Source organism: Cetorhinus maximus, chromosome 6 (genome assembly GCF_964194155.1).
Source record: "Cetorhinus maximus chromosome 6, sCetMax3.hap1.1, whole genome shotgun sequence".
NCBI lineage: Eukaryota > Metazoa > Chordata > Chondrichthyes > Lamniformes > Cetorhinidae > Cetorhinus > Cetorhinus maximus.
In genome coordinates this window covers 70,074,062-70,099,186 of record NC_135884.1, presented here as the reverse complement: position 1 = coordinate 70,099,186, position 25,125 = coordinate 70,074,062, and the positions used below count along the sequence as shown (strand labels likewise).

The 25,125-nt window shown below is 48.2% G+C and overlaps 1 protein-coding gene across 1 annotated transcript in view; it reads left to right on the top strand.

Annotated features, from left to right (window-relative positions):
* LOC144681814 (protein SSUH2 homolog) overlaps positions 1-24,883 on the top strand; it is a 56,358-nt gene extending 31,475 nt beyond the window's left edge. The window contains exons 10-12 of the mRNA XM_078543834.1: positions 16,236-16,341; positions 17,554-17,661; positions 22,747-24,883. Coding sequence (XP_078399960.1) covers positions 16,236-16,341; positions 17,554-17,661; positions 22,747-22,887 — 355 coding nt within the window. The 3' untranslated portion in view covers positions 22,888-24,883. The remainder of the gene's footprint in view (positions 1-16,235; positions 16,342-17,553; positions 17,662-22,746) is intronic.
* Positions 24,884-25,125: the final 242 nt, after the last annotated feature.

Here is a 25,125-nt window from a genome sequence, read left to right as displayed (position 1 = left end):
AATCCCACCATGGCAGATGGTGAAATTTGAATCCAATAAAAGTCTGGAATTAAAAGTAGTAAAAACCCATTTGGTTCATTAATGTCATTTAAGGAAGGAAATCTGCCACCTGGGTCTGCTTACCTGGTCTGGCCTACATGTGACTCCAGACCCACAGCAATGAGGTCCACTCTTAACTGCCCTCTGAAGTGGCCTAGCAAGCCACTCAGTTCTAAAAATTCTAAAATGAATGAAACTGGACGGACCATCTGGCATCAACCTCAGCACCAGAAACAACAAACCCTGCAAAGTCCTCTTTAATAACATTTGGCACTAGCCAAAGTGGGAGAGCTATCTCGCAGACCAGTCAAGCAACATCCTGACATAGTCATACTCACAGATAATGTCCGAGACACCACCATCACCATCCCTGTCCCACTGGTAGGACAGACCCAGCAGAGGTAGTGGCACAGTGGTATACAGTTAGGAGGGAGTTACCCTGGAAGTCTTGAACATCGACTCTGGACCCCATGAAGTCTCATGGCATCAAGTCAAACATGGGCAAGAAAACCTCCTGCTGATTACCACATACCCCATACCCACAGTTAGCTGGTGAATCAGTGCTCCTCCATGTTGAACACCACTTGGAGGATGCACTGAGGGTGGCAAGGGTGCAGAATGTACTCTGGGCGGGGTCTTCAATGTCCATCACCAAGAGTCGCTCGGTAGCACCACTACTGACCGAGCTGGCCGAGTCCTAAAGGACATAGATGCTAGACTGGGTCTGTGGCAAGTGGTGAGGGAACCAGCAAGGGGGAAAAACATACTTGACCTCATCCTCACCAACCTGCCTGCCACAGATGCATCTGTCCATGACAGCATCAGTAGGAATAACCAACGCACAGTCGTTGTGGAGACGAAGGCCCAGCTTCACATTGAGGATACCCTCCATCGTGTTGTGTGGCACTACCACTGTGCTAAATGGAATAGATTTCGAACAGATCTAGCAACTCAAGATGGGGCAACCATGAGGCGCTGTGGGCCATCAGCAGCAGCAGAATTGTACTCGAACACAATCTGTAACCTCATGGCCCAGCATATCTCCCACTCTACCAAGCCAAGGGATCAACCCTTATTCAATGAAGAGCACAGGAGGGCATGCCAGGAGCAGCACCAGGTATACCTAAAACTGAGGTCTCAACCTGGTGAAGCTACAACACAGGACTAGTGTGCCAAACAGCATAAGCAGCAAGTGATAAGCTAAGCAATCCCACAATCAACAGATCAGCTTTAAGCTCTGCAGTCCTGACACACCCAGCCGTGAATGGTGAGGGACAATTATCCAGGCTTGGGCTGACAAGTGGCAAGTAACATTTGCGCCACACAAGTGTCAGGCAATGGATATCTCCAACAAGAGAAAATTTAACCATCGCCCCTTGACATTCAATGGAAGTACCATTGCTGAATTCCCCACTATCAACATTCTGGGGGTTACCATTGACCAGAAACTGAACTGGACTAGCCATATAAATACTGTGACTACGACAGCAGGTTGGAGGCTAGGAATCCTGCAGTGAGTAACTTGCCTCCCAACTCCCCAAAGCCCATCCACCATCTTCAAAGCACAAGTCAGGAGTGTGATGGAATACTCCCCACTTGCCTGGATGAGTGCAGCTCCAACAACACTCAAGAAGCTTGACAGCATCCAGGACAAAGCAGCTCAATTGATTGGCACCACAGCCACAAACATTCACTCCATCCACCACTGACGCACAGTGGCAGCAGTGTGTACCATCTACAAGATGCACTGCAGGAACTCACCAAGGCTCCTTAGGCAGCACTTTCCAAACCCATGACCACTACCTCCAGAAGGACAAGGGCAGCAGATACATGGGAACAGCAGATACCTGGAAGTTCCCCTCCAAGTCACTCACCATCCTGACTTGGAAATATATCGCCATTCCTTCACTGTTGCTAGGTCAAAATCCTGGAACTCCCTCCCTAACAGCACTGTGGGTGTACCTCTACCACATGGACTGCAGCGGTTCATGAAGGCAGCTCACCATCACCTTCTCAAGGGCAATTAGGGATGTGCAATAAATGCTGGCCTAGCCAGTGACGCCCATATCCCATGAATGAATAACAAAAGACTCCCGCTGTACTGCACTGGAGTGTTGGCCTAGGTTATGAACACAAGCCTCCAGAGTATTTGGAACCCCTGACATTTTGATTCTGAGACAACATTACTGCCAATGAGTAACTGACACTATAGGCCCAGACAACATGGAGCAGGCGGAAGTTAGTGTGCAGCAAATAGCCCCCTAATCATTTTACGAACGATTTACCCCTCAGACGCTTGCTCAAGTTTTGATATGTGATTAAGAGTTGTAAAATGTTTTCTTTGCAGGTCAGCCTGTTGATAGTATCGCCTGTGGATCTCCTCCCCTTCCATGGGATGTCGTTGTTGAGATCCCACCAATGTTTCAGGATTCTATAAAGAAAGTTCCAGTTCCTCATACTGCAGCTGTCAAGGTATTTGTCATGGATTTGCCCAAAGATTGCCAGTAAATCCAGGAAACCGTTAGTCCCTCTGGGATTATCAATTTTCTCGCTGTGATGTTGAAACAAACACTAAGATTACAGTGATAAATGTGAACCACTAATAGAACATTAAAGAAAGAATTTACATTTACCAAATGCCTTTCTTGCACTCAGCATGTCCTTTTCCCAATCTGTTCTATCCTAATTCTGTCCAATTCTAATCCAGTATAATCTATCTACTTTTCTTTGCCATATTTTAACCTAATCTAGCCCAATCTTACCCCAGCCTGTCTGAATCTATCCTGTCCTGATGTATCTGGCTGTGTTCTATCCTATTCAAAGTTCTCTATCCCTAATTTGTATTGATTACTTTACTGTAGTGAATCCCTATATATTCTATACTGTATTAAAATTATCTTTATACAATGGTAGGCTTTATACTCTAAATGATCCCAAACCTTTTCAGTCTGCAGTTCTAGGCCACTGACTTGTTCTAATCCAGTCTGTCCCGTTCGAGCCCAATTGATCCCATTCTAACCCAGTCTGTTCCATTCAATCCCAGTCTGTCCCGTTCGAGGCCGTCTGTTCCATTCAATCCCAGTCTGTCCCGTTCGAGGCCAGTCTGTCCCGCTCTAGCCCAGTCTGTCTCGTTTGAGGCCAGCATGTCCCATTCTAGCCTAGTCTGTCCCGCTCTAGCTCAGTCTGTCCCGCTCTAGCTCAGTCTGTCCCGCTCTAGCTCAGTCTGTCCCGCTCTAGACCAGTCTGTCCCGCTCTAGACCAGTCTGTCCCGCTCTAGACCAGTCTGTCCCGCTCTAGACCAGTCTGTCCCGCTCTAGACCAGTCTGTCCCGCTCTAGACCAGTCTGTCCCGCTCTAGACCAGTCTGTCCCGCTCTAGACCAGTCTGTCCCGCTCTAGACCAGTCTGTCCCGCTCTAGACCAGTCTGTCCCGCTCTAGACCAGTCTGTCCCGCTCTAGACCAGTCTGTCCCGTTCGAGGCCAGTGTAATGGCCGATGCAGTTGGTAAAGCGGAGTTATTTAAAAATCCCAGAGGGAAACTTTAAACAACTGTCATAACCTATAATTTTAAGTGTTATGTTTGAGATGCGACAAGCACCCAGGCGAGCTGACTTTACTCTAATTAAGACACAACCACAGACTAAACCTCTATTTTAAAATAAAAATATTTTCCAAAATATTATATACATAAATAGCTTCATGACACCAGTCTGTCCCGTTCTAGCCCAGTCTGTCCCGTTCTAGCCCAGTCTGTCCCGTTCTAGCCCAGTCTGTCCCGTTCTAGCCCAGTCTGTCCAGTTCTAGCCCAGTCTGTCCCGTTCTAGCCCAGTCTGTCCCGTTCTAGCCCAGTCTGTCCCGTTCAAGCCCAGTCTGTCCCGTTCTAGCCCAGTCTGTCCCGTTCTAGCCCAGTCTGTCCCGTTCTAGCCCAGTCTGTCCCGTTCTAGCCCAGTCTATCCCGTTCTAGCCCAGTCTGTCCCGTTCTAGCCCAGTCTGTCCCACTCTAGCTCAGTCTGTCCCAGTCTGTCCCGTTCGAGGCCAGTGTAATGGCCGATGCAGTCGGTAAAGCGGAGTTATTTAAAAATCCCAGAGGGAAACTTTAAACAACTGTCATAACCTATAATTTTAAGTGTTATGTTTGAGATGCAACACTAAATTCAGGAATCAGACCATCAGTTCTTGAGGTTTTACATTAAACTAATTGAAACGTTTTATTAATTTCTGTCACGTTCTGGCCCAGTCTGTCCCGCTCTGGCCCAGTCTGTCCCGCTCTGGCCCAGTCTGTCCCGCTCTGGCCCAGTCTGTCCCGCTCTGGCCCAGTCTGTCCCGCTCTGGCCCAGTCTGTCCCGCTCTGGCCCAGTCTGTCCCGCTCTGGCCCAGTCTGTCCCGCTCTGGCCCAGTCTGTCCCGCTCTGGCCCAGTCTGTCCCGCTCTGGCCCAGTCTGTCCCGCTCTGGCCCAGTCTGTCCCGCTCTGGCCCAGTCTGTCCCGCTCTGGCCCAGTCTGTCCCGCTCTGGCCCAGTCTGTCCCGCTCTGGCCCAGTCTGTCCCGCTCTGGCCCAGTCTGTCCCGCTCTGGCCCAGTCTGTCCCGCTCTGGCCCAGTCTGTCCCGTTCAAAGCTAGCCTGTCCATTCTAGCCCAGCCTGTCCATTCTAGCCCAGCCTGTCCATTCTAGCCCAGCCTGTCCATTCTAGCCCAGCCTGTCCATTCTAGCCCAGCCTGTCCATTCTAGCCCAGCCTGTCCATTCTAGCCCAGCCTGTCCATTCTAGCCCAGCCTGTCCATTCTAGCCCAGCCTGTCCATTCTAGCCCAGCCTGTCCATTCTAGCCCAGCCTGTCCATTCTAGCCCAGCCTGTCCATTCTAGCCCAGCCTGTCCCATTCTAGACCAGCTTGTCCCGTTCTAACTTAGTCTGTCCGGATCAAGCCCAGTCTATCCTGTTTGAGCCCAGTCTGGCCCGTTCTAATCCACCCTGAAGGGGGGAACCTACTGTTCAAAGAGCGAGACTAAAGCTGCCTTTGGGCTGGTGGAGCTTGGCTCTCCCTGAGATCAGGTTCATCTGATTAATTGTGTTTTGTTTCAGCGTTGCCACAAGTGCAAGGGCAGGGGGAAATACCGGTGTTCCCATTGCAGTGGAAAAGGAAAGGTAGGTCATTGATTGGATGGTTTAGTCTGCACAACTCAGTTATTTACCTGTGGTCTGCCTGTGTGATAGGACTAACTATCTTCAAAATCCTTCTCTCCATTTCTCCCCTCCACATCTGAAGGCTCTAACTCTGGGGTGGGGCTACAGTTCCACAGGTGGCAGCACCTTGCAGTTTACCCCTAAAACTGTTCGTAGGCTATTTGGCTGCAGTGGCTATCACAGACTAGCTTAATTCTGTCTGCCTGTCAGCAAGGGGCTGATGGATGGTAATGAAGAGCAGGATTCCTCGGAGATTACCCCCACCCCCAACCCCCACCCTCTGTAGCCCAGAGATGGGGTGGCAGCCATCCCCGATCAGATTAACTAAATCAGCACAGATTTGAATCTGGAGCATTTCATATCTCAACGCCACTCTGGGAAAGGCCTTTGTGTGGGGGCTGTATTCTCTGTTATGGGCTTTTCCAGGCCATTGACACAATCCAGGACTTGTCCCCCAACTGGTAATGTAGTGGTTATATAACTGGACTAGTAATCCTGAGGTTTGAGTTAATAATCCAGTCAGCACAGGAGTTCCAATCCCACTGTGGCAGTTTGAGAATTTAAATTCACTTTAGTAACTCTGGAGATAAAAAGCTGGTGTCAGTGAAAGACCATGAAGCTGTTGAGCTGTCTTAAAGACCCACCTGGTTCACTAGTGTCCTTTCAGGAAGGAAACCTACCGTCCTTACCTGGTCTGGCCTACTTGTGACTCCAGTCCTGCAGCAATGTGGTTAAGTCTTAACAACACTCTCATGTGGCTAGAAAGACACTCAGTTACACTATGGTGGGCAATAGATGCTGGTTTTGCCAACACAGCTGCATCCTGGGAACGAAAACAATAAGTTCATTTGATCTGTGCAGAATTTCACTTGTGGTGAAGAACAAGATTTAAAAATAGAATTTTTAAAGGAAATATTTTCTATTGTAACAGTTTTTGACTAGGTGTTTAAGAGTGTTTGACAAATGAATGAGTGTTTTGAAGAGTGAGTGAGGGTACGAGCTGGGAGGGGTGGAGGGGGTGGCAGACATGGGGCACACCCAGTATTTAGAGCCAAGTTCTTGACGCCAAGATATAAAGATACGAGTGCCCAAGGTTCAGTATTGGATAAAACAGGACTTATAAAAATAGCCCACACTTGAATTCATGTGGCACTTTCATGACTTCAGATCATCTCAACATATTTTACAACCAGCTTGTGAAGTGTTGTATGTCAGAAACCCAGCAGCAAGTTTGTGCACAGCAAGATCCCACAAACAGCAATGTGATCATCTGTGTTCGTGATCTTGGCTGAAGGATAAATATTGGTCAGGATACCAGAGGGAACACCCCTGCTCTTCCCGAATTGTGCCATGGGGTCTTTCACATCCACCTGAGAGCGCGGACGTGCACTCAACTGCACTCAGAGTGTCCACCTAGATTCTGTGCTCAAGTCTCTGAAGTGGGCCTTGAACCCACAACCTGCTGACTCAGAGGTGAGAGTATTACCCACCTGGCCAACTTAACAAGTTAACTGGTTTTGGGTGGGGGGATGGCAGGGGGGCGGCGGAGGTGGGGGAGAGGGAAAAAGCTTTAAAATGGGATGAATTTTGAACACTCCGAGTCTGCACTACCCAGTACACCCAGTTCAACCAGTTTGTGTGATAAATTCAGTCAAATTCCCACATCACAGTGGTCATTTTAACCAAATTCGCCAGGCTGGGTGGGCTGTCAGTTTTACACCCTGCTCAGTATTACTCTTCACTGACTTCAACTCTTCCGTTTCAGTTTCCCCGACAGGCAGATTAGGTTAAAATGACCAACATCACCGCTTTCCCCACTCTGCCCTGCCCTCCCAGCTGCCTTTCCCCCATCCCTTGTGCCAGTTCCTCTGTTGCAGATTGAGAATACGGGCTGGGGCCTGTACTCTGCTGTGCAGCGTGAGAGTGAGTCCCTTTACTGAGTGGGAGTGTACTGGAGCCACATCTATTCCCTGGGTAACTGAGGGGGCTCTGTCAGACAAATGACTATTCCCTGGGTAACTGAGGGGGCTCTGTCAGACAAATGATTTTGATGGACGTGTCAAAAACACGTGTTTTGTTTTAAATGCAGCTAAAATGCCTGACATGTGGAAGTCGCGGGATTGTACACGGAAATAAGAGATGCATCCAGTGTGGTGGGAGAGGAATGAGAAGGTAAATAAAAGGACCCTTTGTTTTAAACAATGCTGCAAAGAGTTCCATTCAGCATTAGCTTTCAGACTAAGTGAATGAAAGAGTAATTTTGTGAAGGTGGTTTGCGGTGTGGTACTCAGTTCTGATTCCCTGCTGGTTGATGGGATGGATACAGTGGACATAAGGGCATGATACCATCGGCTTCAGCATTTCTGGCTTGGAGAGAAGGTTCAGGCAGGGTCCCCTCTCCACACATAATCACAGGACATGTGTGTGATGGCTCTCATGGTTGAACAGCTTGTCCAACCACACTGCTCTGGGCTTGCACTTGAGCAGCAGCTGAGAGCTCAGCCAACCTTTACCAGCTAGCTTGGACAAAATCTTACAATTGAAACTAGGCTAGAGGTGAGGTCAGAAAACACAGCATCACCCAAATGATAGTGAAAATCTGGAACACTCTGCCCCAAAAAGCAGTGGTGGCTGAAGGTCAATTGAATATTTCAAAAGGGTATTAGGGTTACAAAGCTAAGGCAGGTAAATGGAATTACAATACAGATCAAACATGATCTGATTGAATGGTGGAGTAGTCTTGAGGGACTGAATGGTCTACTCCCACTCCTATATTCCTAAAAGAATATAAATGAAGGGCAATGGGGAAAGAACAGGGTGGGACAAATTGAAAAGCTCTTTCAAAGAGCCAGTATACTTGCATGATGGGCCAACAATCTCCCTCTGCTCATGACTCCATGAATCTGCCTGCTGTGTGCCAGACCTCGCCGACACCGCAGGCTCTCACAGACATGTTATCCTTTAAAGCTGACAGTTGAATTTTGTGCGATTGTTGTCAGCTATTCGCTGCCAGCTCTTCCAAAATCTAGCCCCAGGAAATAAAGCAGGCCTATGGGCCCAAAAACACATCAAGTACTATCTCTAAATGCAGCACAGCTTATTTAATGGATAACACTCTGATTTTCAAAGTATTTGTGGAAGGAATTGAGTTTGCTCCAGGTAACACCAGTCTTCTTATGCTCAGGTGCAACCCTTGTCTAGGCCGAGGCATTCGGACCTGCCATATCTGCAAAACCAGTGGCCAGTTGCTATTCTACATTCAACTGACAGTAAAATGGTAAGTGTCGGGCTTACATAGGATACTGTATCCCTATTGTCCTTTTGTGGAGGTATTAAAGGATAGCGTCGTACATCCTTTACCTCAAATGAGTTGGAGTCGGGGCAGGACTATTTCTCCAGCAACATTCATTGAGTGAATACATAATGCAACCAATGCACGCAAAATCAATCCCAGTTACTTATGGCAGGGTGGTCTCCAGCAGATGTTGCTGGGTCGTGACCTCGCTCTCTAATCCAGAGAAGAGAAATTTCCGCCTTTTGGTGGAATTCTGGCTTTTCGATTATGGAATTCCGCCCTTTGCAATGTGTTTCTAATTTCCGCCTTCCCCTCTCTGTAATCCTTTGCTTGCCTTCACATGTCGATAATCCAGCAAGGTCATGTTCTGTTCTTAGTATGGACTTCATCCTGTATTACTTGCGTTATAACTGTTATGTTTCAAATGCTACGTGCATTCAGATACAGAGCCTTTAGTTCTGTTGTTTTATTATTTTTGTGACTTCTAGCCTTATCTGCTGATTTACCGTTAGATTTGTACTCTCTATCTCTTCCTATCACAGCCTGTTTATCATTTCCCATGTTAATACCTTTCTCTCTTGCCTTATCTCTAGTCCTTGATTTACCACATCTTCCTGAATTTGACCCCTTGCCCTCATGAGCCTCTTCTCATCCTATTTCATCTCGTCCTATCAGCATATCCTTCCACATTCCACTTACAAGTGCTGACTACCCCGTGAGTCACTGCCCCCCATTTACACCCCATGATTCACTGCCACATTCCACATATAAGTGCTGATTAGCTCCATAGCATTTACTCCTGAACTTGTGTAGCCATTAGAACCACTGCAAAATCAGATATATTAAATTGACAAAAGCTTACAATGGTTATCCTACCTGGTATGCCTATGTTATGAAGTTTATAATGTTGGGATTGGTTAACTAGACCTAGAGGGTGGGGCTGGGGAGGGGGCACACTAGCAGCCCTGGGTTAGTAAGCCAGTGACCATTCTAGTGATCACCCTAGTGGCAAAAGTTGGAAAATACATCTTTGTGGGCCCCTCACTCACACCCCTAACCCTCCACCCACTCCAACTCCTACACCTCCCACCAATTTTCAACCCTACACCACACCCCCATCTACACTCAGCCTTACAGTGCCCATCGCCCCCACAACCCTCCCCAAACCTCAACCGTCATGCTACAGGTGCAGAAGGCCCGACCCCCCTGCTCTCTGCTGAGCTAGTTAGGCTCTGAACTTGATGTTGGTGCCCAGGGCAATGGCAAGGGAACACATTAAACAGGGCCCCACTCTGTGCCTGTGTTCGGTGACGGCCTTTCTGGAAAGCACGGGTCAGGCTTGCTAATCACCTCTCTCCCTCCCCTCACAGTCCACACCCTGCCAACACCAAAGAAAAATCCACTGCATGAGGCCAATGGCGGGATGTATAGCATTCAGAAGGCTGAGTCTCGCTCACGGATCACCAGGATTCTCTTTATGTCCAACTGGATTGGAATCTAGCTCACATTGAAAGGAAGAAAGGGGACAGACTGGGCCTATTACTGCCTGCCTGCCCATCCTGAGCTTTATTTCCCTTAACCTACCCCTGCCGAGACCACCTCTGATCATTCCTTCCCTCCACCCGCCCTTCTGCAGAATGACCTCCTTAAAAATGGCAATAGGCCTAGGGCAGTGGTGGGAGGAGAAGGGGGTAATGGCCTAGATTTTTGTGACAGGAGTGAAGGGGCCTAGCAGCCCCCAACTCTCTCCATTTCAACCCAATCCCCACCCTGTTAAAGGGCCCGGTCACAAACCCTGACAGGAGCACACCTTTAATCAGTGACAAGGAAAATAGTTTGGGCGTTAATGTAGATGGGGTGGAAGGGTTAGACTAGTGCCATTCTACTTTCCACATTGTGAGGTAGAGACGTCCAGACCCATGGACCCCTGGTCCAGCTGCTTGAAATTGTGCTCTATCTGAAAATAATTAACAACCAGTCCCAACAGGGTTACATTTAAAAATGGCCATCAGCTCTGAGAACTTGTCCATCTTGTTGTTCCTGAACTCTTAGGGGTAACAATTGTGTGTGAGTTCTCCTGGTCTCTCCAAATATAACTGCAGTGGAAAGCCTGGAGAAACCGTGTAAACTGTTATGGAAAATCCCCACACACCCCCAACCAAATGTATTCCCACCTGTTCCACTTCCTTCCTGCATCCTTGTTGTGTCCAATCAGGATTTAATGTGCTGTGTCCTGCTCTAACACTTTCTTTACCAGCACGTCATACTTGGTGACTCCAAGGAACAGGAGGAGGCCACTCAGCCCCTCCAACCTGTTCCAGCGTTCAATTAGATCTTGGCTACATGATCTGTACCTCAACTCCGTTTATCCAACATGGTTCTATATCCCTGAATACACCGACTAGCTACTATATACAGGCTTTTAAATTCACAGGTTTGAATTATGTTTAGACCCAACAGGTGTCCACTACAATCCTGCCCCACTCCTGGCTTCACAATATAAAGCGCTTAAGTTATACATTCATCATTCACTGTGAAATGGGACCGTATAAAAAGACATGGCTTAGAAGGCTGTTGTTATACCTGAATACTCGAGTAAATATCAACACGTGACAGGAATTTCATGATGAGGTTGGTGGGACGGTGGGTGAGGGGTGGGGGAGGAATAAGTGACAGATTAACAGTTGGCATTTTACACCCCGTGATTCACTCTCCCCCCCCGTTTACACCCCGTGATTCACGCTCCCCCCCGTTTACACCCCGTGATTCACGCTCCCCCCCGTTTACACCCCGTGATTCACGCTCCCCCCCGTTTACACCCCGTGATTCACTCTCCCCCCCGTTTACACCCTGTGATTCACTCTCCCCCCCGTTTACACCCCGTGATTCACTCTCCCCCCCCGTTTACACCCCGTGATTCACTCCCCCCCCCCCCCCCCCCGTTTACACCCCGTGATTCACTCTCCCCCCCGTTTACACCCCGTGATTCACTCTCCCCCCCGTTTACACCCCGTGATTCACTCTCCACCCCCATTTACACCCCATGATTCACTCTCCCCCCCCCCGTTTACACCCCGTGATTCACTCTCCACCCCCATTTACACCCCATGATTCACTCTCCCCCCTCCCGTTTACACCCCGTGATCCACTTCCCCCCCCCCCCGTTTACACCCCGTGATTCACTCCCCCCCGTGATTCACACTCCCCCCCACCCCGTTTACACCCCGTGATTCACTCCCCCCCCCGTTTACACCCCGCGATTCACTCTCCCCCCGCTTTAAACCCCGTGACTCACTCTCCCCCCCGTTTAAACCCCGTGATTCACTCCCCCCCTTTAAACCCCGTGACTCACTCTCCCCCGCCGTTTACACCCCGTGATCCACTTTCCCCCCCGTTTACACCCCGTGATTCACACTCCCCCTCCCACCCCGTTTACACCCCGTGATTCACACTCCCCCTCCCACCCCATTTACACCCCGTGATTCACTCTCCCCCTCCCACCCCATTTACACCCCGTGATTCACTCTCCCCCCCCCGTTTACACCCCGTGATTATCTCTCCCCCCCGTTTAAACCCCGTGATTCACTCCCCCCCCTTTAAACCCCGTGACTCACTCTCCCCCCTGTTTACACCCCGTGATTCACTCTCTCTCCACCCCCGTTTACACCCCGTGATCCACTTTCCCCCCAACCCGTTTACACCCCGTGATTCACTCTCCCCCCCTTTTACACCCCGTGATTCACTCTCCCCCCCCGTTTACACCCCGTGATTCACTCCCCCCCTTTTAAACCCCGTGACTTACTCTCCCCCCCGTTTACACCCCGTGATTCACTCTCCCCCCCGTTTACACCCCGTGATTATCTCTCCCCCCCTGTTTACACCCCGTGATTCACTCCCCCCCTTTTAAACCCCGTGACTCACTCTCCCCCCCGTTTACACCCCGTGATTCACTCTCCCTCCCCCCCCCCCCGTTTACACCCCGTGATTCACTCTCCCCCCCGTTCACATCCCGTGATTCACTCTCCCCCCCTCCGTTTACACCCCGTGATTCACTCTCCCCCCTCCCGTTTACATCCCGTGATCCACTTCCCACCCCCCCCCCGTTTACACCCCGTGATTCACACTCCCCCCCACCCCGTTTACACCCCGTGATTCACTCTCCCCTCCGTTTACACCCCGTGATTATCTCTCCCCCCCCGTTTACACCCCGTGATTCACTCCCCCCCTTTTAAACCCCGTGACTCACTCTCCCCCCCGTTTACACCCCGTGATTCACTCTCCCTCCCCCCCCCCCCCGTTTACACCCCGTGATTCACTCTCCCCCCCGTTCACATCCCGTGATTCACTCTCCCCCCCTCCGTTTACACCCCGTGATTCACTCTCCCCCCTCCCGTTTACACCCCGTGATTCACTCCCCCCCGTTTACACCCCGTGATCCACTTCCCCCCCCCCCGTTTACACCCCGTGATTCACTCCCCCCGTTTACACCCCGTGATTCACACTCCCCCCCACCCCGTTTACACCCCGTGATTCACACTCCCCCCCACCCCGTTTACACCCCGTGATTCACTCTCCCCCCCCCTTTAAACCCCGTGACTCACACTCCCCCCCCGTTTAAACCCCGTGACTCACTCTCCCCCCCCCTTTAAACCCCGTGACTCACTCTCCCCCCCGTTTACACCCCGTGATTCACTCTCTCTCCACCCCCGTTTACACCCCGTGATCCACTTTCCCCCCTCCCCGTTTACACCCCGTGATTCACACTCCCCCCCACCCCGTTTACACCCCGTGATTCACTCTCCCCCCCCTTTTACACCCCGTGATCCACTCTCCCCCCCGTTTACACCCCATGATTCACTCTACCCCCCCCCCCCGTTTCCACCCCGTGATTCACTCGCCCCCCCGTTTACACCCCGTGATTCACTCTCTCCCCGCCCCCCCCCGTTTTTCACTCTCCCCCCCGTTTGCACCTCGTGATTCACTCTCCCCCCCCCGTTTACACCCCGTGATTCACCCTCCACCCCCGTGATTCACCCTCCCCCCCCGTGATTCACCCTCCCCCCCGTTTACACCCCGTGATTCACCCTCCCCCCCGTTTACACCCCGTGATTCACCCTTCCCCCCGTTTACACCCCGTGATTCACCCTTCCCCCCGTTTACACCTCGTGATTCACTCTTCCCCCCGTTTACACCCCGTGATTCACCCTTTCCCCCCGTTTACACCCCATGATTCACCCTTTCCCCCCGTTTACACCCCATGATTCATCCTTCCCCCCGTTTACACCCCATGATTCACCCTCCCCCCCGTTTACACCTCGTGATTCACCCTCCCCACCGTTTACACTCTGTGATTCACTCTCACCCCCCGTTTACACCCCGTGATTCACACTCCCTCCCTCCCCCTCCCGTTTACATCCCGTGATTCACTCTCTCCGCCCCCCCCCCCGTTTACACCCCGTGATTCACTCTCCCTCCCCCTGTTTACACCCCGTGATTCACTCTCCCCCCCCCCCCCCCCGTTTACACCCAGTGATTCACTCTCTCCCCCCCGTTTACACCCCGTGATTCACTCTCCACCCCCGTTTACACCCAGTGATTCACTCTCCCCCCCCGTTTACACCCAGTGATTCACTCTCCCCCCCCCGTTTACACCCCGTGATTCACTCCCCCCCCCCCCCGTTTACACCCCGTGATTCACTCTCCCCCCACCCCCGTTTACACCCCGTGATTCACTCCCCGCCCCGTTTACACCCCGTGATTCACTCTCCCCCTCCCCCCGTTTACACCCAGTGATTCACTCTCCCCCCCCCCCCCGTTTACCACCCGTGATTCACTCCCCCGCCCCGTTTACACCCCGTGATTCACTCTCCCCCCCCGTTTACACCCCGTGATTCACTGCCCCCCCACCGTTTACACCTAGTGATTCACCCTCCCCCCACCGTTCACACCCCGTGATTCACTGCCCCCCACCGTTTACACCCCGTGATTCACTCTCCCCCCTGTTTACACCCCGTGAATCACACTCTCTCCCCCCCCGTTTACACCCCGTGATTCACTCTCCCCCCCCACCCCATTTACACTCCGTGATTCACTCTCCCCCCCGTTTACACCCCATGATTCACTGCCCCCCCCCGTTTACACCCCATGATTCACTGCTCCCCCTGTTTACACCCCGTGATTCACTCTCCCCCCCGTTTACACCCCGTGATTCACGCTCCCCCCGTTTACACCCCGTGATTCACTGCTCCCCCCCGCCGTTTACACCCCGTGATTCACTCTCCCCCCCGTTTACACCCCGTGATTCACTCTCCCCCCCACCCCGTTTACACCCCGTGATTCACTCTCCCCCCCGTTTACACCCCGTGATTCACTCTCCCCCCCACCCCGTTTACACCCCGTGATTCACTGCCCCCCACCCCGTGATTCACTGCCCCCCACCGTTTACACCCCGTGATTCACTCTCCCCCCCGTTTACGCCCCATGATTCACTCTCCCCCCCCCACCCCGTTTACACCCCGTGATTCACTGCCCCCCACCGTTTACACCCCGTGATTCACTCTCCCCCCCACCCCGTGATTCACTCTCCCCCCCACCACCCCATTTACACCCCGTGATTCACTCTCCCCCCAGTTTACACCCCGTGACTCACTCTCCCCCCCGTTTACACCCCGTGATTCACTCTCCCCCCCGTTTACACCCCATGATTCACACTCTCTCTCCCCCCCCCGTTTACACCCTGTGATTCACTGCCCCCCACCGTTTACGCCCCGTGATTCACTCTCCCCCCCCCACCCCATTTACACCACGTGATTCACTGCACCCCCCCCCACCGTTTACGCCCAGTGATTCACTCTCCCCCCCCCCCCTCCGTTTACACCCCGTGATTCACTGCCCTCACCATTTACACCCCATGATTCACTCTCCCCCCCCATTTACACCCCGTGATTCACTGCACCCGTTGTTCTCTGAGCAAAATTTTAACATAACTCCCAATAAATGTAACTGAGCGTGAACAATAACAATTTGGATTCACATAGCACCTTTAATCTAATAAAATCTCTGAAGACGTTGCACAGGAGAGGCTTCAAACAAAATTTGGCACCGAGCCGGAAAAAGTGATACTGAGACAGGCTCAAGTTGGTAGGTTTTGTGTGGTGACTTAAAGGAGGAGAAAGTGGGAGAGAGACAGAGAGGTTTAGTGGGGGATCTCCCTAAACTGATGACACAGCTTCCAATCTGGGAAGGACTTCATTATATTGGCTGGAGGCTCAGTATAAAAAGTTTTGGAGCCCAAAACTCAAAGCAAGTTTCTCTTTCTCTTCAACCCTGTTGTGCACAGGGTAGGCAAAAGAGTGATCCTCAGGCAAAATGGCAGTGGGCTATTCCTTCTTACAGGGGGTGATTGGAGGTGTAATAGGGAGTGGGCCCTTGTAAGCAATCCACCTTAACCTTGCAAATGACCCCATTCCAAGGATTCAGGATATGATCTCCACCACGGGGCTAGTCTGAGGGGAGTTTTACCCCCAGTGAAGTATCTTTGAAATCCAATCACTGTTGTAATCTAGGTAATGCAGCAGCCAATTTGCACCCAGGAAGCTCCCACAAACAGCAATGTGATGATGACCAGATAATCTGTTTGGTGATGTTGGTACATCCGTATTACTCAAAGGACACCTGCGCAGACCGGTGTCAACCGTCAATGAGTCTGTTGTTGTGTTTGACCAGGACCAATAACGTCTTTGAACAAGTGGCTGACCACCGAATCGGACTTCCTGTGACACTTTTCAGTGAAGTGACCGGGCAGAATGTCTTTGCTGATGAATGCTATCAGGTAAGAAATGGCTGTTTCTGGAAAGCCTGGTCACTGTCAAGTTGTTATCTGTTTATGTCATTGGTCTCTTGTAAACTGCACTGGCATTGAGGAGTATGGTAAAAACTGATCCGAGAAACTAGCTCTCAAATAGGGACCTGGATGTAGGCCTGTAGCGTGTGGTTCTACCACAATCTTCATTCCATAATATAACATAATTACCCAAAGTATCCCTGTATACTGGAAGATTGTAGCAAAAATTTCCTTACAGAGAGATTATTTTGAGTGATTGTTGATGTGCGTTGGTACTCTCTCTGTTAGCTGTGGCTCAGATGGTAGCATTCTTGGCTCTGAGTCAGAAGATTGTGGGTTTGAGCCCCAACCTAGGGACTTGAGCACAATATCTAGGCAGACACTCCCAGCACAATATTGAATGTGCTCTGCACTGTTAGAGATACTGTCCATCGGGTGAGATGTTAAAAAAATTAACACCCTGTCTTCACTCTCTGGTGGATGTAAAAGTTCTAATGGTACTATTTTGAAGACAATCAGGGGAGCCCAGGTCAACGTTTATCCCTCAGTCAACATCACTAAATCAGATTATCTGGTCATTACCTCATTGTTGTTTCTGGGAGCTTGTTGTACACAAATTAGCTGCTGCATTTCTGAGATTACAACAGTGACCTCATTTCAAAGGTGCTTAATTGGTTGTAAAACACTTCAGGACATGCCGTGGTTGTGAAAGATGCTATATAAATGCATGTCTCTCTTATTTACCCTCTGACTAATCTGGTTGGTTCTGATATGCGCCAAAGCAGCCTGATCTGATTGGTTGATACTGAAGCCCTTCAATCTCAATGAAAGTAGATCTTTTTTCAAAAAATGCTAACAATCTGATATGAGCTAAAACACTGAAAAAAATGACTTAAAATGTTGATAGTTGCCATGTATGTCTCCTAACCACTAATTCCAGATTTATCATCCCTCACATCTAGCTCCATTGCTCACTGTGCAACAATGGCCCTTCTCAGTGACAGAAAATATCTGACTTGGAGATTCTGGATGTTGACTCTGGGTAATAAAATTGTCAAATGTGTTTCATCTCCCAGTACTTTACCTTGATGAGCACATTTACACTTTTAAAACAAATGCAGATGGAAAGAAAGCTTTGAATTGGTGGACTTAGCTCAAATTTTATAACTCCTTTATCCCCATGCGGTTTAATTCCCTCAGGTCTACACTATAGTTGGTTTTCCAGACTCTCTAATTGATCAGATTTCCCAACAAGGGGCTCAAGAACACCAAGAAAAGTTTGGAAGAACAGCGTGTATACTTCAACAGGTGAGAATGGGCAAGGAAACTGTAGACAATGAAACCCAACATAGGCATCTGTGACCTTATACTGAAAACTCTAGGCACCACAAGCCAATTCCAGATTTACCAGAATGACACCTGAACTCCAAGGGTTAAACTATGAGGAGACATTACATGTTTCCCCTGCCTGGTGAGTCTAGGCCCAGGGGACACAGTCTTAGAATAAGGGGAAGGCCATTTAAGCTTGAGATGAAAAGGAATTTCTTTACTCAGAAGATGGTGAATCTTTGCCCAATCTTTGAGCACGCTCAATACAGAAATCGATAGATTTCTGAAGACAATAATATAAAGGGATAGGGAGATAATGTGGGAAAGTGGTGTTGAGGTAGATAATCAGCCATGATCTAATTGAATGGTGGAGTAGGCTCAATGGGCCGAATGGCCTACTTCTGTTCCTATGTTCAAACTAGGGGTGCATTCCCTGGAATTTAGAAAGTTAAGGAATGATTTGATCAATGTTTTCAAGATATTAATGAGAACAGGCAGGGTAGATTGGGAAAAACCATTTCTATCTGTTGGGGAGTCTATTACTAGTGGCATAGTCCAAAAATTGGAGCCAGGCCTTTCAGGTGTGAAACCTGAAAACACTTCTACACATAATAAGTGTTAGAATTTGGGAACTTTCTTGTGTAATTATCGCTGGATTAATTGTTAATTGCTTGCCTTTTTATTATAGTTAATCATTGTGCTGACAATTTAACAAACATCCCTATTATATGTCCAGATGACAATGAAAGGCATTACATGATCTCTGGGGGTAGAATGGAGTAATTGGACTCACAGTCCAAATTCATCCCTAACCAATGGGTTGGAAGTCTACAGATTGTAAAAAACCCTATGTAAAATGAATTTGGCCGTCTCAATGGCACAGAACTGCCCAATCACAAGGAGAGGGGACAAGAAATGGAAAAAATACCCCAGCAGAGCAGTAGAGAAATCTCTTCTGAGGCTGAAGATAGAGGGAGCTTTAGTCTGTAGCGCGTTCGGTGCTGCCATTAGATGTCTGAAATGAGAACGTTTTCCATTCTCTGGGGATGAGTACAAAACAAAGTCATAAAATAAAGAATCACTTTGCCTTCACAACAACCACAACTCATTTATAAAACATCCCAAGATGCTTCACAAGAGAGTTATCAAATAAAATTTGATACCGAGCCACTTTTTAAAAAATTTGTTCTTGGGATATGGGTGTCGCTGGCTAGGCCAGCATTTATTGCCCACCCCTAATTGCCCTTGAGAATATGGTGGTGAGCCGCCTTCTTTAACCGCTGCAGTCCATGTGGTGTAGGTACACCCACAGTGTTGTTAGGCTGCAAGATCCAGGATTTTGACCCAGCGACAGTGAAGGAATGATGATATATTTCCAAGTCAGGATGGTGAGTGGCTTGGAGGGGAACTTCCAGGTTGTGGCGTTCCCATGTGTCTGCTTCCCTTGTCCTTTTGGATGGTGGTAGTTGTGGGTTTGGAAGTTGCTGTCTAAGGAGGCTTGGTGAATTCCTGCAGTGCATCTTGTAGATGGTACACACTGCTGCTACTGTGCGTTGGTGGTGGAGGGAATGAATGTTTGTGGATGGGGTGCCAATCAAGCGGGCTGCTTTGTCCTGGATGGTAAGGAGATATTAGGACAGGTGACCAAAAGCTTGGCCAAAGAGGTCAGCTTTAAGGAGCATCTTAAAGGAGGAGAAGGTCAGCTTTAAGGAGGCATGATATGCTGGAAGGAGTGTCAAATGAGGCCATATAGGTTCAGCCCAAGAGTAGAAAAAGGAGCAAACACATAAACCCCCATACAATCATAGGAAGGTAGAGGAACAAATATGTAGACAAATTGCTGACAAGTGCAGAAACTAAAGGGCAGTAATACTAGGAAGTTCCAACTACCCTAATATTAACTGTGATAGAATCAGTGTGGAATGTGCAGACGGCACAGAATTCTTAAAATCCATTCAGGAGGACATTTTCCAGCTATTATGTAGCTAGCCCAGCAAGAGAAGGGGCAGTCCTGGACTTATTTTTAGGACGTGAACCTGGACAGGTTGATATTGGTGGGTGAAATTTTAGTGGTTGTGATCATAATTCAATTAGATTTGGAGTAGTCATGGATAAAGAGTAAAAGTTTTAAATTGGCTAAAGGCTAATTTTACTACACTGAGACGTGATTTGGAAAAAATGGGCTGGAAACAGCTATTTGAAGGTAAATCAATGTTGGAACATTCAAGGAGGAGGGTTCAGAACAGGTATGTTCCCACAAAGTAAAAGGGTGGGACTTGCAAATCTAGGATGTCAATAAGTATACGGAGCAAGATAAGACAAAAGACAAAAGTTATGTCAGACACCAAAAGCTCAATAGTGCAGAAAGCCGAGTATAGAATAATATAGAAAGTGCAGAGGAGAAATTAAAAATGAAACTAGGAAAGCAAAGAGAGGGCATGAAAAGATATTGGTAAGTAAAATCAAAGAGAACCCAAAGATGTTTTATAAATGCATATAGAACAAGAGGATAAGTAATAGGAATGAATAGGGCCAATTAGAGACCAAAATGGTAACTTGTGTATGGAGGCAGAAGATATGGGCATGGTTCTTAATCAATACTTTGGGCTGAATTTTACCAGCCCCCAGGAGGCTGGCTAGGAGGCAGGGGGCTAGTAAATTCACAGGGAGCCACATGGGATTGGCTACCCAATACAGTCCCACTGTCAAGGCATTTTACTTATGACAGGACTGGAAGTGGAGAGCTGCCCGTTCCAAGGAGGTGGGCAGCCAATTTCCAAAATCAAAGGCCCAATTAGGGGCCATTTTACAGTGCCGGGCAGCAGTCGAGAGGGTGGGGCAAGGCTCCATGGGCCAAAGAAGGGGATGTGTACAGGAAAGACAACACCCGCAGCCCCAGCCACCTTCCTGAAGGAGTTTGCCCTCTGATTCTTGGCCTCGTGAATTTTTTAAAAATTTTCTTTCTTACCTCCTGTTGGCTCCGGGTCCACCTGCATACCTCAGCAACAACCACCTCTCCCAGTGACGGTGATGAGGCTTCAGAGCTGCCAGCCCTGAGATTGGACTGGCAGCATAGAGAGCCCACTCGCCATCCTTAGTTGGACGGCGGGCACACAGGCAACCAATTAGGAGGCCATCTGTGGTAAAATTGCCGAGCAGGTCCCACTGCCGGCAGGTGCGGGCTCAGGACTTGCTTTTCACGGTGGGGTCCCAACTCACCTGGTAAAATTCAGTTCTTTGTGTCTGTTTTCAAAAAGGAAGGGGACGAAGCAGATATCGTAGTTAAGGAGGAGGAGTGTGAAATATTGGATGGGATCAACATAGTGAAGGGGGAAATATTAAGGTGTTTAGCATCCTTGAAAGTGGATAAATCACCAGGCCCAGATGAAATATATCCCAGTTTGCTAGGGGAAACAAGGGAAGAAATAAAGGAAGCTTTGACCATCATTTTCCAATCCTTTCTGGCATCAGCTGTGATGTCAAAGGACTGGAGGATTGTTAACATTGTTGTTTAAAAAGGGAGGAAGGGATAGTCCGAATAATAACAGGCCAGTCATCCTAACCTCAGGCAAAGTATTGGAAAAAATTCTGAGCATATAACCATCATTTAGAGAGCCACGGATTAAATACGGACATTCATTCAGCATGGATTTGTTAAGAGAAGATTGTGTCTGATTAACTTGATTGAATTTTTTGAGGAGGTAACAAGGGTTGATGAGGGGTGCACATTTGATGTAGTCTACATGGATTTTAGTAAGGCTTTTGACAAGGTCCCACCGGCAGACTAGTCAGAAAATTAAAAGTTCATGGGATCCAAGGTAAAGTGGCAAGTTGGATCCAAAATTGACTCAGTGGCAGGAAGCAAAGTTATGATTGACAGGTGTTTTTGTGGCTGAGGCTGTTTCCAGTGAGGTTCCCAGGGCTAAGTACTGGGTCCCTTGCTTTTCATGGTATACATCAATGATTTAGACTTCAATGAAGGGAGCATGAAGTTTGCAGATGACATGAAAATTAGCCGTATGGTACATAGTGAGGGTGAAAGCTGTGGACTGAAGGAAGATATCAATGGACTGGTCAAATGGGCAGAAAAATGGCAAATGGAATTCAATCCAGAGAAGTGTGAGGTAATGCATTTGGGGAGGACAAACAAGGCAAAAGAATACACAACAAATGGTAGGAATCTGAGAAATTTGGAGCAACAGAGGGACCTCGGAGTGAATGTCCACAGATCCCTGAAGGTAGCAGGACAGGCAGATAAAGGTGGTCAAAAAGGTCTATGGGATGCCTTCCTTTATTGGCTAAGGTCTAGAATATAAGAGTATGGAGGTTATGTTAGAACTGTATAAAACACTAGTTAGACCACAACGTACAGTTCTGGTCACTGCATTATGGAAAGAAGGTGATCGCATTAGAGAGGATATTACATGGCATTGCCTCAATGGGCTGACTGGCCTCCTTCTGTGCTGTATTGACAAAAAAATATAAGCACATTGCCAGGAATGGACAATTTCAACTCTGTGGAAAGATTGGATAGGCTGGGGTTGTTTACTTTGCAACAGAAGAGACTGAGGGGAGATTTAATTGAGGTGCATAAAATTATGAGGGGCCTGGATGGAATGGATAGGAAGGACTTCTTTCTGTTAGCAGAGAGGTCAATAACCAGGGGGCAGAGATTTCAATTAATTGATAGAAGGATTAGAGGGGAGTTGAGGAGCATTTTTTTTTACCCAGAGAGTGATGAAGGTCTGGAACTCACTGGCGGAGGCAGAAATCCTCATCGCATTTAAAAAAAACACCTGGATAAGCACTTGAATTGCTGTAGCCTACAGGGATTAGACTGGATAGATCTTTCTCGCCCAGCACAGACATGAAAGGCCAAGTAGCCACCTTCTGTGTTAGAAATCTTTCTATGTTTCTCTGGGAGAGAAGCAGGGAGGTTTAGGGACGGAATTCACTGCCTGTAATTTTGCGAGACATAATGTGTATTGTGTTTTGTTGGGAAGATTTTGAATTATTCATCTCTTACGCAGGGCACATAATTAATCAATCTCTCCTTTATTGTAGCGGCAGACAATTGAACTGATCCCCGTGACCAAAGTGTACTTCCAGTGGAAAGGACAAGAGCACAGCTACTTTGTGTATGGCACAGAAAATATTGTCTACGCTCCAGACTATCCCAGCAAGTGCCACTGTACCATTCTCTGATCTCCATCCTTTAATGTCCTTCAGTGGATGACCTTAAACTGCCTGTTCAGCTAGCTTGTAGAAAGGAGATAGGGGCAAGATTCTTTGATGTTATTTAGAAGAACAAGCAGTGTCCTTTTGTTGTTGGAACCAACATATCTTTCTCAATCAACATCAGCATAAAGCAGGATAATCACTCAAACATCTCATTGCTGGGATCTTAAAGCCAGTAAATTGGCTGCAGCTTTGGCCTATAAAACAATCACTGCCCTTTATCATCTTTTATCATCCCCAGAGCGTTTTGAGAAGGGTGATAAGGACCCATTGAAATGCACATTATTCTTTTATTGACTCCCAGGAACTTTACTTCTCTAGGATGCAATTAAAATCCACCGGGAAGAAAAAAAATTTACCTCAAGCTCCGCCAATTCTGATGCCCGGAATCTCACAGACTAGGAAAGTCATCAGGTCCAAGGGTTCAATCCATCTTGAGTTTGCAATCAGTTGGAGCAGTAGTTGAGGAGCTGCTGTCTCTCAGGCCCACATCATTGTCTGGATCTCAGGGCACACTGGGCCTAGGCTCATTGAATCACGGAATTGTTACAGCACCGAAGGAGGCCATTCAGCCCATCGTGTCTGCACCAGCTCTCCGAATGAGCAATTCACTTAGTGCCGTTCTCCCGCCTTCTCCCAGTGACCCTGCACATTCTTCCTCTTCAAAAAAGTTTAATTCCCTTTTAAATGGTGGAAGTGCTCATTTCAGATACTGCCCCAATGTGGAGGTATATTTTTACCTTTGTTAAATGTTAACATTACGGCTTCCCAGACATGCAGGGGGTAATTTTGGCTTTGTGGGATAATGAGAGACTGGTGACAGTGAATCGGCAGCCATCTCTCCCTATTTGTATTTCTATTGACTTCGGGAGAAATGTAAAACAAGATCCTAATTTGCTAGCACTCATTTTACACTATCATACAAAGTCAAGACCTACCCTGCCATATATTTGATCTCCCTTAATCACCCTGTTAACTTCAGTTATGGGGAGATACTTCATGGAGTCATTAAAATATTATGGGTGTCCTGTAGGTTCTTTGTGGTTGAATGAGCTAAGGTGGGCCAAATAGTTTTCCTCGTCTGTATCAAATGTGTGATGTGGTTCAATGGAAACTTGGGTCAGGCTGGGAGCTACTTGATTGCTACCTGATCCTGCAGGACCTGCACTGTCCAAAGGACTCTGTACCTTAAGCCTGTACCTTTCTTTGGGGTCAGGCTGCTCTGGATAGGACCACAAGCTGACCTGAAGTTCCGAGAAGTGAATTGAGCTGCTCTAAGCCTGACACAGGGTGTAACGAAAGGAGCCTGAAATGGCAGGTAAATAAAAGCAAAATACTGTGGATGCTGGAGATCTGAAATAAAAACAGAAGGTGCTGGAAAAACTCAGCAGGTCCAAAGAAATCACATCAGACTCGAAACATTAACTCTGTTTCTCTCTCCATAGATGCAGCCAGACCTGCTGCATTACCAGCACTTTGTGTTTTTATTTCTGAAATGACAGGTCCCTGATGAGCACTAGGTTCAGTGGTATGTCAGTACGGTCATAGGTATACACGGATAGATAATATACGACAATGCATGTAAAACATGTGATAGTGAGTCGGAAGCCAGTTTTCATCTCTCCTAATTTCAATCTTCAATGAAAATAAGATTTGGAGAAAGTTGAAAACAGGTAGCCAAAATCAGGAGCTACCCCATAGAAAGAAGGGGAATCGTTTAAATGGAAAGTACCCTCTATGAACTTTCTTCTCCTTTATAGTTCCTTTGTTCTCTATGAATGTTAAGACTCAGTTTACACTCCCTAGGTTTGCAGTCCGTGATCCTGGCACATGGACGCCACTTGTGGACCTCAGGGTCCAATAAATCATGTCACATGTTGACTGGTGTCCAAATAAATGCATGCATATGGTATAAATTAATACCATTTACTTTATAAATAAAGATCAGTTTATTTATAGTCTATTAATGCTTTATCCTAGCATTGTCCAACACTTTGCCACTAGCATATAATAGTGGCACCGAGCCCAGTCACTTAGTGTTCCCATCCAGCAGATGCTTCCTGCTGTTCCACCACAATAGCACCCCCAGAGCCTGTTGTCGACACTTTAATCTACGACATCCTTCCACCTTCATTCTCGGGCTGTACAGTATTTATATCACAATAGCTGCATAATATAGGAGGTCCTGTGGCGCGGTTGGTAGCG